The sequence below is a fragment of the Rhinoraja longicauda genome, chromosome 4, assembly GCF_053455715.1.
Source record: "Rhinoraja longicauda isolate Sanriku21f chromosome 4, sRhiLon1.1, whole genome shotgun sequence".
NCBI lineage: Eukaryota > Metazoa > Chordata > Chondrichthyes > Rajiformes > Arhynchobatidae > Rhinoraja > Rhinoraja longicauda.
The window spans coordinates 67415361-67431015 of record NC_135956.1 but is presented as its reverse complement, the minus strand read 5'-3'; the positions used below and the strand labels follow the sequence as shown (position 1 = coordinate 67431015).

General features: G+C 48.7%; 1 protein-coding gene across 1 annotated transcript in view; it reads right to left on the bottom strand.

Moving 5' to 3' along the window:
• Positions 1-5563: 5563 nt before the first annotated feature.
• The window catches only part of LOC144593179 (mitochondrial potassium channel ATP-binding subunit-like), a 49458-nt gene continuing 39366 nt past the window's right edge, over positions 5564-15655 (bottom strand). The window contains 4 exon segments of the mRNA XM_078398664.1: positions 5564-6172; positions 11016-11266; positions 11776-11923; positions 13448-13581. Coding sequence (XP_078254790.1) covers positions 6086-6172; positions 11016-11266; positions 11776-11923; positions 13448-13581 — 620 coding nt within the window. The 3' untranslated portion in view covers positions 5564-6085.

Genomic DNA, 15655 nt, shown 5'->3' with positions numbered 1-15655 from the left:
AATGTATGATGAATGTATAACATCATCAGGGGAATCGAAAGGGTGAATGTGTACCATCTTTTTCCAAGTGTGGTGGAATAAAAAGACTAGAGGGAATAAGTTTATGGTGAGAGGGGAAAGATATAATATGAACCTGGGGGATAACCATTTCACAAACGGTGCTGGGTAGATGGAACAATCTGCCGGAGGAAGTAAAGACAAAGATCTGCAGATGCTGGTTTACAAAAAAGGACACAATGTGCTGGAGTAGCTCAGGGGGTCAGGCAGCATCTCTGGAGAACATGGATCGGTGATATTCCAGCTTGGGATTGTTCTTCAGACTTATTCTCGAGGGAGAATGGATAAAAAGATGGAAGAGAGGGTGGGGGGGGGGGGGGGGGCATGACAAAGTCTAGCGAGTGATGGGTGGATATGTAAGAGGAGGGGTTGATTGGAAGAAAGACAAAATGTGTGAGAAAGGATAGAAGTGGCACAAAATGTAGTCAGAGGAATATGAGGAAGGGGATAGGTGGTAAGGGGAAAGGAAGAAATGGGTTCAATCCATGTTGGGCACAGCGCTGCCCAAGACTGCAAGAAACTGTTGTGGATTTCGCCCAATCCATCACACAGACCAGACTTTGACCATTTATGGTTCACACTGCCTTGGAAAAGCATCCAACATAATCTATGACTTGTGCACCCCCGTCATTCTTTCTTCCCCCTTCTCCCATCAGGCAGCGGGTACGGAAGCTTGAAAACATGTACCACTAGACTGAAGGACAGCTACTTCCCCGTTGTTATCGGACTACTGAACAGTCCTTCCATAAGGTAGCGTGTCGTCCTGATCTCCCAACCTGTCTCATTGTGGACCTTACACTTTTTAAATACATGCAATTTCTTTGCCCTGCACGTCTTTGGAATGTGGGAGGAAACTAGACCATCTGGAGGAAATGCACGCAGCCACAGGGAGAAGGTGCAAACTCCACACAGAGACGACCCGAGGTCGGGATTGAACCCAAGTTTCCAGCGCTGTGAGGCAGCAGCGCTACCAGCTGTTTTGCACTAATGTCTAGCTTTTTGGTGTCTTTTCTTTCCACTCTCCTGTAGAATTTAGATATAACTGGACCAAGTTGGGTCGAAACCTCTCCTGTATTGGTGCAGCTCCCCCTCCACCCCTCACCCTCATCCTTCCCCTACCCCTTCACCCCTTCCACCATCCCTCCCCCTCTAAATCCTCTCCCACCCTCCCCTCCCCTCCCCATCACCTTCACCACTCCCCCATCCCCGCCAGCACCCCCCCTTCCCCCCCACCCCTCTCCCCTCCCTCTCTACCCTTCTTCCCCCCATCCCCTCCCTCCCCCCCTTGGCCCAACCATGGAGCCATTGCTAGATGGGGAGGGCCCTGGGAAGCGTCTCCTGCAGCTCGGCTGCGATCTGTGGCGGGGAACGCTAGAGATGGCATGGACCGTTACCGGGCAGGGAGCGTCTCCCGGGGCGATGGTGGGAGAGAGTGGACAGGGAGAAGGCACTGACCTCGGCCCCATTTCTCCTGCTGAGATCAGCGGGGACGGCCATCTTGTTGGACCCTCTACCGCCGCCAACCCAACTCTCTCTCCCCAGCCCCACTCTCTCTCCCCCACCCCCTCTCCTCCACCCCTCCTCCCCCACCCTCATCCCCATCCCCTCCACCCACTCCCCCCACCCGCATTCTCACTGTCCCCCTCCCTCCCACCCCCTCTCCCCTCTTCTCCACCCCCACTCTCTCCTGACCCCCACAGTCGCGCTTTCCCCCTACCCCCCACCACCAACCCCCTTCCTCACACACCCCCTCTCTCCTCCCCCACCCTCCCCCTCCTTTCACTCTCACTGTCCCTTTCCCCCCGCCCACCTTCCCCCCTTCCCCCCTTCCCTCCCTCCCAGCCCCACTTTCTCCGCCCCTCACCACCATCCCCTTCCCCCCAGCTGTTCCCCTCCCCAGTCCCACTCTCCCACCCACCCCCATTCTCTGCTCCTCCCAACCTCCCTCACTTTCCTCTGACCCCCACTGTCCCCCTTCCCCCCACTGTCCCCGTTCCCCCCCACCACCACTCTCTCATCCCCCCACCATCACCCCCTCCCCTGCTGTCCCCTTCCCCCCAACCCTCCCCCTCCCCACCTGCACGCTGCCCTCCTCCCCAGTCCCACTTTCCCTCCGACCCCCACTCGCACTCTCCCCACCCCTCTTTCCCCACCACCCCCCTTTCCCCCACTTTCTCCTCCCCCCACCCCCTCATTCTCTCCTCCTCCAACCCCTCTCCCCCACCCTTCCCCTCCACACCCCTTTCCACCACTCTCTCCTCCTCCAGCCCCACTTTCACACTCCCCCGCTTCTCTCCTCCCCCACCCTCACCCCTTCTTACCCCCACCCTCCACCCACTCGCCCCACCCCCATTCTCACTGTGCCCCGCACCCCCACTATCCCCTCTTCCCCACCCCCACTGTCCCCCTTCCCCCCCACCATCCCCTTCCTACCCACCCCCACTCTCTACCCCCCACCCCCCACTCTCTTCCCCCCACCATCACCCCCACTCTCTTCCCCCCACCACCACCCCCACTCTCTTCGCCCACCACCACCCCCACTCTCTTCGCCCACCACCACCCCCACTCTCTTCCCACCAACACCACCCCCCTTCCCCTCTCTCCTCCCCCTTTCACTCACTGTCCCCTCCCCCCCACACTTCCTTGACCGTCACTGTCCCCCCTTCACCCTCTTCCCCCCCCCACCAACACCACCCCACAGTCCCTCTCCCCGTCCCACTCTCTGCTCCTCCCACCCTCCCCCTCCCCCTCATTCTCACCTCCCCCACGCTCCCTCTCCCCGCCAATCTCTCCTCCACTCCCCCGACCCCTCTCCTCCCCCAGCCCCACTCTCACTCTCCCCCATCCCCCCTCTCTCCTCCCCACCCTCCCCTCCCCTCCCCCACCTTCACCCACACCCTCCCCTCCCCCATTCTCGCCTCCCGCAGCCCCACTCTCTCCCTATCCCCCTCTCCTCCACCCCTCTCCTCCCCCACCTTCAACCCCACCCACCCATCCACTCACGCCCCCCCCCATTCTCACTGTCCCCCTTCCCCCCCACCCCCACTCTCTTCCCCCCACCACCACCCTCCTTCCCCCCACTCTCCTCCCTCACCCCCTCCCTCCTCCTCCTCCCCTTTCACTCACTGTCCCCTACCCCCACCCACCTTCTTCCCCTTTCCCTCCCCCACTCTTCCCTGACCCCCACTGTTCCCCTTCCCCACACCCCCGCTCCTTTTCCCCCAACCACCCCCACACCCCCGCTGTCCCCCCCTCCCCAGTCCCACTCTCCCCTTCGCCCCACTCTCTCCTCACCTACCCTCACTCTCACCCCCCTTTCCCCACTCTCTCCTCCCCCCCACCATCACCCCCCTCCTACCCCCACCCTTCCCTCCACCAACTCGGCCCCCACGTCCACTCCCCTCCGTGGAGCCGTTGGCGGCGAAAGACACTTACCGAACGTGCAGGGAGGAGGAGGGAGCTCCGGACTACTCGAGGCGGGCGGTGGAGGTGGGACTACTCGAGTCGGGCAGCGGCCGATCTGGGAGCGTCGGGAGGGGAGAGAAGCAAGGGGAGAGAGGCGCTGCGGGAGGCGCGCACAACATGGCGGAGCGTGAGGAGGCCGCCATCTTTGTGAAGTCGCGACGGGCCGTTGGTGGCAGCGGCCCTCCTCGACGCCGCCATCGGTGGAAGCGGCCGCTGAAGGAGAAGAAGACGGCTGCCTGCTGCGCTGCGGCCTGTGTGCGGTAACGATGCTGAGCCCGGGCGGGAGGGGGGACTCGAGGACGTCGTGGCGTGGGTTGAATGGACGGATGAGCGGACCATCAGTCCGACCATCTCCCTCCTGCTCGGGAGTGTCCCCCGGGTGTGGGAGAGTGTGGGCGGTGATTGCGGGCGGGCGACTCCGCTAACGGCGTCCATCTTGTTTGTGCGAGTGAGGAGAGGCCGTGCGTGGTGACGTCAGACGCACAGCACGTGGAAAAAATGTGTTTAGAAATGAGAGTTTTAAAGTTTAAAATGTCTGTAACTTAAAAGATATTCGACCAATTTAAGTAAAACGTGTTAGAAATAGTCACGAGGACAGTTGTGATTAAGGTGGCGCTACCATTGTGGCGCTGTGGTTTACCGTTGTGGCTGCAGGTCCACATGTTATACATATATCTGCATGAGTTGTGGGGGAGGGGGGGGGGGGGCAGCGCGAGCTCATCTCACAGGGGCATTGTGACGTCACACGCTGAAGACCTTGAAGAAATCAGTTAGAAATAAAATGTTTTAACTTTAAAACCTCTAACTTAAAAAATATACGACCAAATTAAATGAAAATATCATTTCTCACCAGCCGGGAGAGTGGTGATTAAGGCGCTGTAAAAATTGTAGCGCCACGGTTTACCGTTTTGGCAAAATCACATTGTGATATACATACGTATATATATATATATTCACAAGATTATATAGATAGATAGATTTATGTATAGATTCGGTGTGTTCTCTGAATCTGTGTGCCTGTGATGTTGCTTGCTGCAAGTACGACTTTTCATTGTAATTGTACCTCACCAGACTTCTGCACATAACAAAGAACTTGACCCGTCTGAAAAAGGACCCGACCCGAAATGTCACCTATCCATTTTCTCCAGACATGCTGTCTGACCCGTTGAGTTAGTCCAGCACATTGTGTCCAATTTTGTTCAATCATCTGGATACTGAAAGATATGTGGGAATATTTGCAAGCAGGTGGCCAGGATTCGAGAGCCTGAACTGTAGGGAGAGGTTGGGAAGGCTAGGATTTTATTCCTTGGAGGGCAGGAGGCTGAGAGCTATTCTAATAGTCAGGATGGAAATAGATGGGGTGCATGCACAGAGTATTTTATCCAGGGTAGGGGAATCAAAAGACAGGGGACATGTGTTTGTGAGGGGAAAGATTTGATAGTAACCTGAGGGGCAACCTTTTCACTCAGAAGGTGGTGGATGTGTGGAACAAGCAGTCAGAGGTAGTGAGGCAGGTACAATAAAAATATTTAAAAGGCATTTGGACAGTTACATGGATAGGAAATATTTAGAGGGATATGGGCAAAGTTCAGGCAAATGGAATTAGCTTAGATGGGGCATTGGGAAGAAGGTCAAGGAGGTTGAAAATTGTACCGTCCAAGTTCAGGGGCAGCTTATTCCCAACACCCATTAGGCTATTGAATACTATAAACGCTAACTGACTTCGAACTACAAACTGCCTTGATTACACTTGGCACATGGGGACATTATTTTTGTCTTTGCACTATCTTGTTTTTATATATTAATCTTCTTTTTGTTGTTCATTATGGTGCCTGCTCAATACTGTGTTGCGATGCTGCAAGTAAGAATTTCATTGTTCCATTTCGGAACATATGACACTAAAACACTCTTGATCAGCATAGGCAAGATGGCATGAAGGGCCCATTTCCCTGCTGTATGACTCTATGACCGAGTTGTTTGCCAGTGCATATGTGTTCCCACATTGCTGTGAGTGACAGAGTACAGAAGCGCATCCATTTTAATTGCACTCTGGTGCAGGCAGTGAAACACAATCAGAGCTCGCTTGATGCAAGTTCAATTTATGAAGAAAGTTAAACATAAACCAGGATTCATATAAATCTACAACTCATCCATGTAATGTTAACAGCTTCAGGGGGCTATTTCCACCCTCCACCATCACACACATGTTTCTGCTGCTACTGTGTCCAAGTGTCATACACTGGCAGACCTGCACTTACCAGCGCTTCTACATGACATCCTCTACCCAGTAGTTCCACAGCTCACCAGGCGCTGAATATGCAAAGGCCGGGCTTGACAGCCATAGAACTTAGTGTGCAGAGTTTCCATGTCAATGGATGAGAGTGTGAGGGCACATCCGACGCACCCTGCTGGATTCTGTGTGGATATTGTGTTGTCAGACTGACCGGTTGGGAGGGCGTGTCATTGGAGCATAGCTTCCTTACATCTTATCTCTGAATGAATCGTCCAGTGGGAATAAATTACTGGAATCCATAGCGCGGTCCTTGGCCTGCCTGCCTCTTCCTCAGGCGCCGGTTTCATTGCTGGTCTGTCTGCGGACCAGTTCTGTGTAGAGCCCTCCTTTCTTCAACAGCTCAGCATGTGTCCCCACCTGTGGCAACAAGACACAACCAAGTAAAGTCCACGCATGCACTCCCATGTTGCTGCAACGTCTGGTACAGTGGTGCAGCTGCTCGAGAAGCTACCTCACAGTGCCAGAGACCCGGGTTTGATCCCGACCTCAGGTACTGTCTGTGTGGAGTTTGCATGTTCTCTCTGTGAGGGTTTCTGTGACTGTGAGGGTTTCCTCCAGATGCTCCGGTTTCTTCCCACGTTCAAAGACGTGCGGGTTTGTAGGTTAATTGGTTTTGGTAAATTGCCCCTAGCGTGTAGGGGGTGGACAAGAAAGTGTAAGAACATAGAACAAGTGTGAACGGATGATCAGTGTTCGAGTGATCAGTTGGCGAACGATCTGCTTCCATGCAGTATCTTTCAATTAATCAAATCTGCTCATTGCCAGCAGTCTCAAGCAACTTATCGAAATAGAAATAAAGCGCTGGAGTACCCTGTGTAGGAAGGAAATGTAGATACTGATTTAAACCGAAGATAGACACAAAAATATGCAGTATCTCAGTGGGTCAGACAGCATCTCAGGAGAAAAGGAATAGGTGACGTTTCGAGACCTGTCTTCAGAATGAGAGTCATGGGAACGGGAAACAAGAGATATAGATAGTGTTACAGAGAGAGATATAGAACAAATGAATGAAAGATATGCACAAAAGTAACGATGATAAAGGAAACAGGCTACTGTAGACTGTGGGCAAGGTGAAAATGAGTTACAGGCAATGAAACACGAGGACGACATTGACTGTGGTGGGGCTGAGACGGAGAGAAAGAGGGGATGCAAGAGTTACTTGAAGTTTGAGAAATCAAAACTTCTACTGCTGGGTTATAAGCTGCCCAAGCAAAATATGAGGTGCTGTTCCTCCAATTTGCATTTTGGCCTCATTCTGACAACAGAGGAGGCCCAGGACGGAAGGTCACTGTGGCAATGGGAAGGGGAATTAGAGTATTTGGCAACCGGGAGATCAGTTAGGCCCCGGCGGAGTGAGCGAAGGTGTTCAGCTAAGTGATCGCCCAGTCTACGTTTGGTATCTCTGACACATAAGAGTCCACACCTTGAACAATGGATACAGTAGATGAGGTTCAAGGTGTAAGTGAACCTCTGCCTAACCTGAAATGACTATTGGAGTCACTGGACAGAGCCGAAGGAGGAGGTATAGGGTAACATGGAGTAACCTAGCAGGTTGGCTGATATCTCTAGAGAACATGGATTGGAGACGCTTCAGGTTGGGACCCTTCTGAAGAAACATTGCCTACCCATGTTCTCCAGTACTGCCTACTGAGTTACTCCAGTACTTTGTGTCTTTTTGTGTATTAACTATGGATGGCAGGCAAAACAACATTTTACTCAGCATGTTGAGACAAATGTGGGTCCTTTGAAGACGGAAGCAGGTGAATTTATTATGGGGAACAAGGAGATGACAGACAAGTTGAGCAGGTATTTTGGATCTGTGTTCACTAAGGAAGACACAAACAATCTCCCAGATGTACTTGTGGACAGATGTCCTAGGGTAACGGAGGAACTGAAGGAAATTCACATTAAGCAGGAAATGGTGTTGGGTACACTGATGGGACTGAAGGCTGATAAATCCCCAGGGCCTGATGGTCTGCATCCCAGGGTTCTTAAGGAAGTGGCTCTAGAAATCGTGGACGCATTGGTGATCATTTTCCTATGCTTTATAGATTCAGGATCAGTTCCTGTGGATTGGATGGTACCTAATAGTATCCCACTTTTTAAGAAAGGAGGGAGAGAGAAAACAGGAAATTATAGACCAGTTAGCCTGACATCAGTGGTGGGGAAGATGCTGGAGTCAATTATAAAAGAAGAAATTGCAGAACATTGGATAGCAGTAACAGGATCGTTCCGAGTCAGCATGGATTTACGAAGGGGAAATCATGCTTGACTAATCTTCTGGACTTTTTTGAGGATGTAACTAGGAAAATGGACAAAGGAGAGCCAGTGGACGTAGTGTATCTGGACTTTCAGAAAGCCTTTGATAAGGTCCCACATAGGAGACCTTCGAGCGAGATTAGAGCACATGGTATTGGGGGTAGGGTACTGACATGAATAGAAAATTGGTTGGCAGACAGGAAACAAAGAGTAGGGATTAACGGGTCCCTTTCAGAATGGCAGGCAGTGAATAGTGGGGTACCGCAAGGCTCAGTGCTGGGAACGCAGCTATTTACAATATACATTAATGACTTAGATGAAGGGATTAAAAGTAACATTAGCAAATTTGCGCATGACACAAAGCTGGGTGGCAGTGTGAACTGTGAGGAGGATGCTATGAGGATGCAGGGTGACTTTGACAGGTTGTGTGAGTGGGCAGATGCAGTTTAATGGGGATAAATGTGAGGTTATCCACTTTGGTGGCAAGAACAGAGTGGCAGATTATTATCTGAATGGTGTCAAGTTAGGAAATGGGGAAGTACAAAGAGATCTGGGTGTCCTTGTTCATAAGTTACTTAAAGTTAGCATGCAGGTACAGCAGGCAGTGAAGAAAGCTAATAGCATTTTGGCCTTTATGACAAAAGGAGTTGAGTATAGGAGCAAAGAGGTCCTTCTGCAGTTGTATAGGGCCCTAGTGAGACTGCAACTGGAATGCTGTGTGCAGTTTTGGTCTCCAAATTTGAGGATGGACATTCTTGCTACTGAGGGAGTGCAGCATTGGTTTACTAGGTTAATTCCCGGAATGGCGGGACTGTCATATGTTGAAAGACTGGAACGACTAGGCTTGTATACACTGGAATTTAGAAGGATGAGAGGGGATCTTATTGAAACATATAAGATTATTAAGGGATTGGGCACATTAGAGGCAGGAAACATGTTCCCAATGTTGGGGGAGTCCAGAACCAGGGGCCACAGTTTAAGAATAAGGGGTAGACCATTTAGAACAAAGATGAGGAAGAACATTTTCAGTCAGAGAGATGTAAATCTGTGGAATTCTCTGCCTCAGAAGGCAGTGGCCAATTCTCCGGATGCTTTTAAGAGAGAGCTAAATAGAGCTCTTAATGATAGTGGAGTCAGGGGGTATGGGGAGAAGGCAGGAACGGGGTACTGATAACATAACATAACATAACAACACTTTATTGTCACTCGGCTTTTTACACCGAACGAAATTGTGAATGATCAGCCATGATCACATTGAATGGTGGTGCTGGCTCGAAGGGCCGAATGACCTACTCCTGCACCTATTGTCTATTGTCACATGATGTGGATGCACTCCTTTTGCAATTGATGATTCATTTTGTTTGGGTATATAGAACGTAAAATAGATCAACATAGGAACCGATCCTTCAGCCCACAGTGCATGTGTTAATCATGGTGTGAATCTAAACTAATTCTAGCTGCCTGCACAGAGTTCATTTCTCATTATTCCCTTCCTGATTGTGTGGCTATCTAAATGTCTCTTAAATATTACTATCATGTCTACGTTTACCACTTCCCCTGGAGGGCATTGCATACAGCCACCACTCTGCGTTTCTTTTTTTTGTAAAAAATTATCTGTTGTTCCTTGTTTCTCCAACTCACAGAATTAACTACTTTTGAATACTGAAGCTATAGTCAAGTCCATATAATTGCATCAGTCCCATAGGATCAAAACACACCCTGTTTTGCATATCCTCATAGGAGTGGTGCCCAAACCCATAGCTGGGCAACTGTCCTGTTCCCCCTCGACTGCAGTTTACATCAGAGAACAGCAAGGGTCGCATTTTTTGAAGTCAGATCAGGGCAGGGCATTCACAGTGAATTGCAAGGCACTGGGGAATGTTGAAGAGCAGAGGGAACGAGGAGTGCAGATACATAGTTCCTGGAAAGTGGCATTGCAGATCGATGGGTGGTCAAGAAGGCTTTTGGTACATTAACCTTCATCAGTCAGGTATTGGGTATAAAAGTTGGAATGTTATGATATAGTTGCACAATATGTTAGTGAGGCTACATTTGGAGTATTGTATTCAATTTTGGTCACTGCTATAAGAAAAATGCCATTAAGCTGGAAAGAGCGCAGAGAAAATTTACGCGGATGTTGCCAGGATGAGGGAGGGTCTGAGCTTCAGGGAGAGGTTGGACAAGTTATGACTTTATTCCTTGCAGCGCAGCAGGACGAGAGGTGATAAGATCATGAAGGGAATAGATAGAGTAAATGCACAGTGTCTTTTACTGAGGATAGGGTAATTAAGAGCGAGGTTTAAGGTGAGAGGGGAAAGATTTAATAGGAACCCAATGGGTATTTTTTTCACACAAAGGGTTATGGAATGAGTTGCTGGAGGAGATAGTGAGGCAGGAACAATAACAACATGTAAAACACATTTGAGCAAGAATATGATTAGGGGATATGGGTCAAATATGGGGAGGTAGGACTAGCCTGGTTGGAGCATCTTGGTCAACATGGGCATGTTGGGCTGAAGGGCGTGTTTCCGTGCTGTACTATTCAATGACACTATAACTCAGCAGGTTAGGCATCTCTGGATGACATGGATATGTGACGATTCAGGTCGAGACCCTTCTTCAAACTGTCCACAGCAGTGTCTATAATACTCCAAGTGCGGCCACACCGACATCTTGTACGACTGTAACATAAGTCCCCACTTCTATAGTCAATCCCCCAACACATGAATACCAAAGGGCCAAAAGCTTTCTTCTTCACCATATCTGCCTGTGACACCACTTTCAGGGGACTAACGGACTTGATCCTGGTGAGTTCCCCTGGTGATAGCTGTCACCTTTATTGGTGCCCCAAGATTTCAGCGGGGTGTGACATTGCCTTTGCTTTGCTCGTTGGTAGCTTGGGGTGGGGAGGAACAATGGGTATAGCCCCCGCTCAACTGACCTCCTTGATGTGGCCATTGGCCAGGACATAGATGATGTCAGCCCCTTTGATGGTACTCAGCCTGTGGGCAATGACCAGCACTGTGCGACCCTTCTGTATGTTTTCTAGTGCCTCCTGTACCACTCGCTCCGACTCTGCATCCAGCGCACTGGTGGCTTCGTCCAGCACCAGAATGCTGGGGTTTTTAATCAGGGCTCGGGCAATGGCGATCCTTTGCTTCTGGCCCCCGGAGAGAGTCACTCCCCGCTCTCCTAATAGTAAACACAGGCTGTTAACGACACAGAGACCAACCTGGCAGTACATGAAGATTCAGTCCCTCCTCAAAGATGCTCCTTCTGTCCGATTACCCATGTTTTATTACCATGTTTAATTTCCTTTGATGTGTTCCCATGTCTGTCTGATTATCTGTGGTGTGTTCCCGTGTCTGATTACCCATGCTCTATTCCATTCTCTGATTATCCGTGCTATTTTCCCATGTTTTATTTCCTTTGATGTGTTCTCGTGTGTGCCTGATTATCTGTGCTGTGTTCCCATGTCTCAATATTGTGGTGTGTTCCCGTGTGTGATTTTCCATTCAGTGTTTCTGTGTCTGATTATCCATGCCGTATTCCCGTGTTTGATTTCCTTTGATGTGTTCCCGTGTGGGCCAGATTATTTGTGGTGTAATCGTGTGCCTGGTTATCCATGCTATGTAGCCGTGTGTATGTTCCCATATAATCTATGTCTCCTGCGTGCAGTGTAAATGTGCAGTCACACGTACCCACAAGGGTCATGTATCCATCAGGGAAGCTGCGGATGAAGCTGTCTGCATTTGCTTGTTGACATGCAGTGTACACTTCCTCATCAGAAGCATCAAGCTTTGCAAATCGAATGTTGTCCTTGATGGTGCCGCTGAAGAGCACTGGTTCCTGCAATTCATACAAGTGGCTGTTACAGTACCTGCCTCAACCACTCAGTCAAGACTCCGGCAATTCATACAGGTGGCAGATGGAACATTAGCCCAAGGGAAAACCTGACAAATGCAAAATGTTTTGCTGAAGGTGGGCAGGACCTTCACAGTGAAAGGTGGGGACCTGGGAAGTGTTGTAGAGTAGAGGGATCTAGGACTGCAGGTACATAGTTCCTGTGTTGCAGGTAGACAGGGTGATCAAGAAAGCTTTTGGTACATTATCCTTCATCAGTCAGGCTATTGAGTAAAGAAGTTGGAACATTATGTTATAGTTGTACAACATGTTGATGAGGCTTCATTTGAAGTGTTGTGTTCAGATTTGGTAACCTTGCAATACGAAGGATAGCTAGAAAGCTAGAAAGGCTGCAGAGAATATTTACAAGGATGTTTACAAGACTTGAGGCCTGAGCTATAGCAAGGTTGGGCAGGCTAGGTATTTTTTCCATTTTGGAGTGCAAGAGGATGCATGGTGATCTCAAAGAGGTGTATAAAATCATGAGGGAATAGATCGGGTGAATGCCAGCATCTTTTACCCAGTGTAGGGGAATCAAGAACCAGAGGACATAGATTAAAGGTGAGAGGTGAAAGGTTTTATAGAAACCTGAGGGGAAACTTCTTTACGCAAAGAGTGATGGTTATATGGAATGAGGTGCCAGAGGAGGTCGTTGAGGCCGATACTATAAGAACATTTAATAGATATTTCGACAGGTACATAGCTAGGAAAGGTTTAGAAGATATGGGCCTACACTGGAAGATGGGACTAACATAGATGGGGTATGGACAAGTTGGGCTGAAGGGCCTTTTTCTGTGCTGTATGACTCTATGTCAGTCTTGATGAGCTGGGATTGCTTTTGCTGAAGTGGAAGAGTATGATATAGGTGTATAAATTCATAAGGAGGGTAGATAGTATGAATCTTCTCCCGCATGCTAGGATGTATAGAACAAGAGGGCACTGGTGTAAGGCGAGAGCTGAGAGGTTTAGAAACTGAAATTTTCCAATAGTGTTTGTAATCTGGTGTGTACTACCTGGATAGATGGTGGAGGCAGAGGCCAACATTTAATGAGTATCTGCATAGTACTGAATCGCCAAGGCATCGAAACTTGTGCAGCATTGTGGTAAATGCTTTCAAGAGGGGCAAGTACAACAGTCATCAAGGACATGGTGGGCCAAAGGGCTTTCAACGAAGGTAGACACAAAATGCTGGGGTAACTCGGCGGGACAGGCAGCATCTCTAGAGAAAATGAATGGGTGACTTTTCGGGTCGAGACACTGCTTTCATCAGCTCTGTATGGCTATTGGAGAACTTGTGCAGTAGGCCTTCCCTGGACAGGGAAGGTCAGACAAGAGGGGAGGTCAGGCAGGAGGGCAAAGAGACTGGAGAAGGAAGAACAAGACGAGGAAAGGGAAGGAGAGTAGGGAAGGGCCAAGGGAGAAGGAAAGGAAGGGGAGGGGACAATAGTGGGGCGGAGAAAGAGTACTGACCTGGCTAATGTATCCAATGACTTGACTGCGCAGCCAATGTGGATCCAGGCTCCTGAGATCATGGCCATCCAAGGTGATAACGCCACTGGACGGCTCGTAGAATCTCTCCAGCAGAGATGTGACTGTTGACTTCCCTTCAAATCATTTCAATCATACATTAGAAATCAATTCAACAGCAGATCTCATAACTTTCTTCCAGAAAAGAAACATTGTATTTACATTCCAAAGATTGGTGCAACTGTTCCTAACTCCAGCAGAGATGAGAAAAGGATATCTGCTGGGTAAACAGTAATACAGGGTCACAACAACAGCCTGCAAGCATGACTAGCTTTACCATGTTTGTCATTGAGTGGTGAACATTTCCTGGTTCATCATTGGTACTGCCCTCCCCTCCATCGAACAAATCTATAGGAGTCTCTGCCTCATAAAGGCAGCCAGCATCATCAAAGACCCACCACTCTGGCCACACTCTGTAATGTCCAGGTTCAGGAGCTGCTTCTTCCCTACAACTATCAGGTCATTAAACACTACAACCTCTAAATAAGCTCTGAACTAGATAGACTTAGGGGCATTATATTAGTCTTTGCACTATTATTATTTGATAATTTATTTGTTATATATAATACAGGTGCTCCTCAACTTACAATGGGGTTATGTTCCAATAAACCCATCGCAAACCGAAAATATCATTGGTCGAAATGCATTTTATACACCTGATCACGTGACGGGAAGCGAGCTACGGGGGGTCGCTGCCGTTGCCCAGCGTTTGCACCATTGTAAAGTCAAAATATCATAAGTCGACGCATCGTTAGTCGGGGAGTATCTGAATATTATATAAATATATATAAATATATTATTTAGACTATTTTCTAAATGGGGAGAGAATTTAGAAATCGGAGGTGGGAGTGCTGGTACAGGATTCCCAAAAAGTTAACCTGCAAGTCAAATAATTAGTAAGGAATGCAGATAGAATGCTAGCATTTATTTTGAGGGACTAGAATATAAAATCAGGGATGTAATGATGAGGCTCTATAAGGCGATGGTCAGGTCGTATTGCGAGTATTGTGAGCAGTTTTGGGCCCCATTATCAGAGGAAGGATGCGCTGGCATTGGAGAGGATCCAGAGGTTTACCAGAATGATCCCAGGAATGTTTGAGTTGACATGTGAGAGCATTTGGCAGCACTAGTCCTGTATTCACTGGAGATTAGAAGGATGAGGGGGGGGGGGGAATGCCATTGAAACCTACTGAACAGTGAATGATCTGGACAGAGTGGATGTGGAGGGGATGTTTCCACAAATGAGAGTCTAGGACCAGAGGCCAGAGCCTCAGAATAAAAGGACATATCTTTAGAAAGGAGATGAGGAAGAATTTCTTTAGTCAGAGGGTGGCGAACGTGTGGAATTCATCGCCACAATTGGCTTTGGAGGCCGTCATGGGGTGTGTGTGTGTGTGTGTGTGTGTGTGTGTGTGTGTGTGTGTGTGTGTGTGGAAATACAAATAAATTCGGAAATTTTAAAAATTATAAGCAAAAAAAGTGTTTTAATGTGTTTAACCCTCGAGTTCACAGACTGGGAGAGCATAATGGGAAAAATGTTAGGAGGGTAGTAAATAGATGTTTTGTATTTAGCTTTCACAGCACAGCTTAATTAAAGTAGCTAGAACTAATACATTCTATTGAAAAGCAGGCTTCCTGATCAATTGGGTGATGGGTAGTTGTTTGCAGTTCTGTCTTCCTTCTTATCCGTTGCAATCATGTGACTACATCAGCTCTTTGTCACTGTGTTTACCAGTCTCCCTGAAGTTATCAGACAGCTTTTTAAGGAATCTGACCCCATCAATTCTCCATAGAGGGATACTGACATTTATAGTACCAATGAGGAGAGTGGTCTACTAAATAACTGGAAACACAAGGTTAAAGATAACTCTGGAGAAAGACAAAGATGAAAGGTTACAGAGACATTGATCAATGATGACTTATTACAAATCCACAAGTGACCATGGTGTCATGAGAATAAAAAATGCTCTAGGTACTGTGAATCTTTGAAACACTTTGAGGTTTCTCAAAGTGTTTCTCAATCAGCCATGATCACATTGAATGGCGGTGCTGGCTCGAAGGGCCGAATGGCCTACTCCTGCACCTATTGTTTATTGTCAATGCGCACTGTTAAGGCCTCAGTAAACCGACTTGTTCGAATGACTCATCACT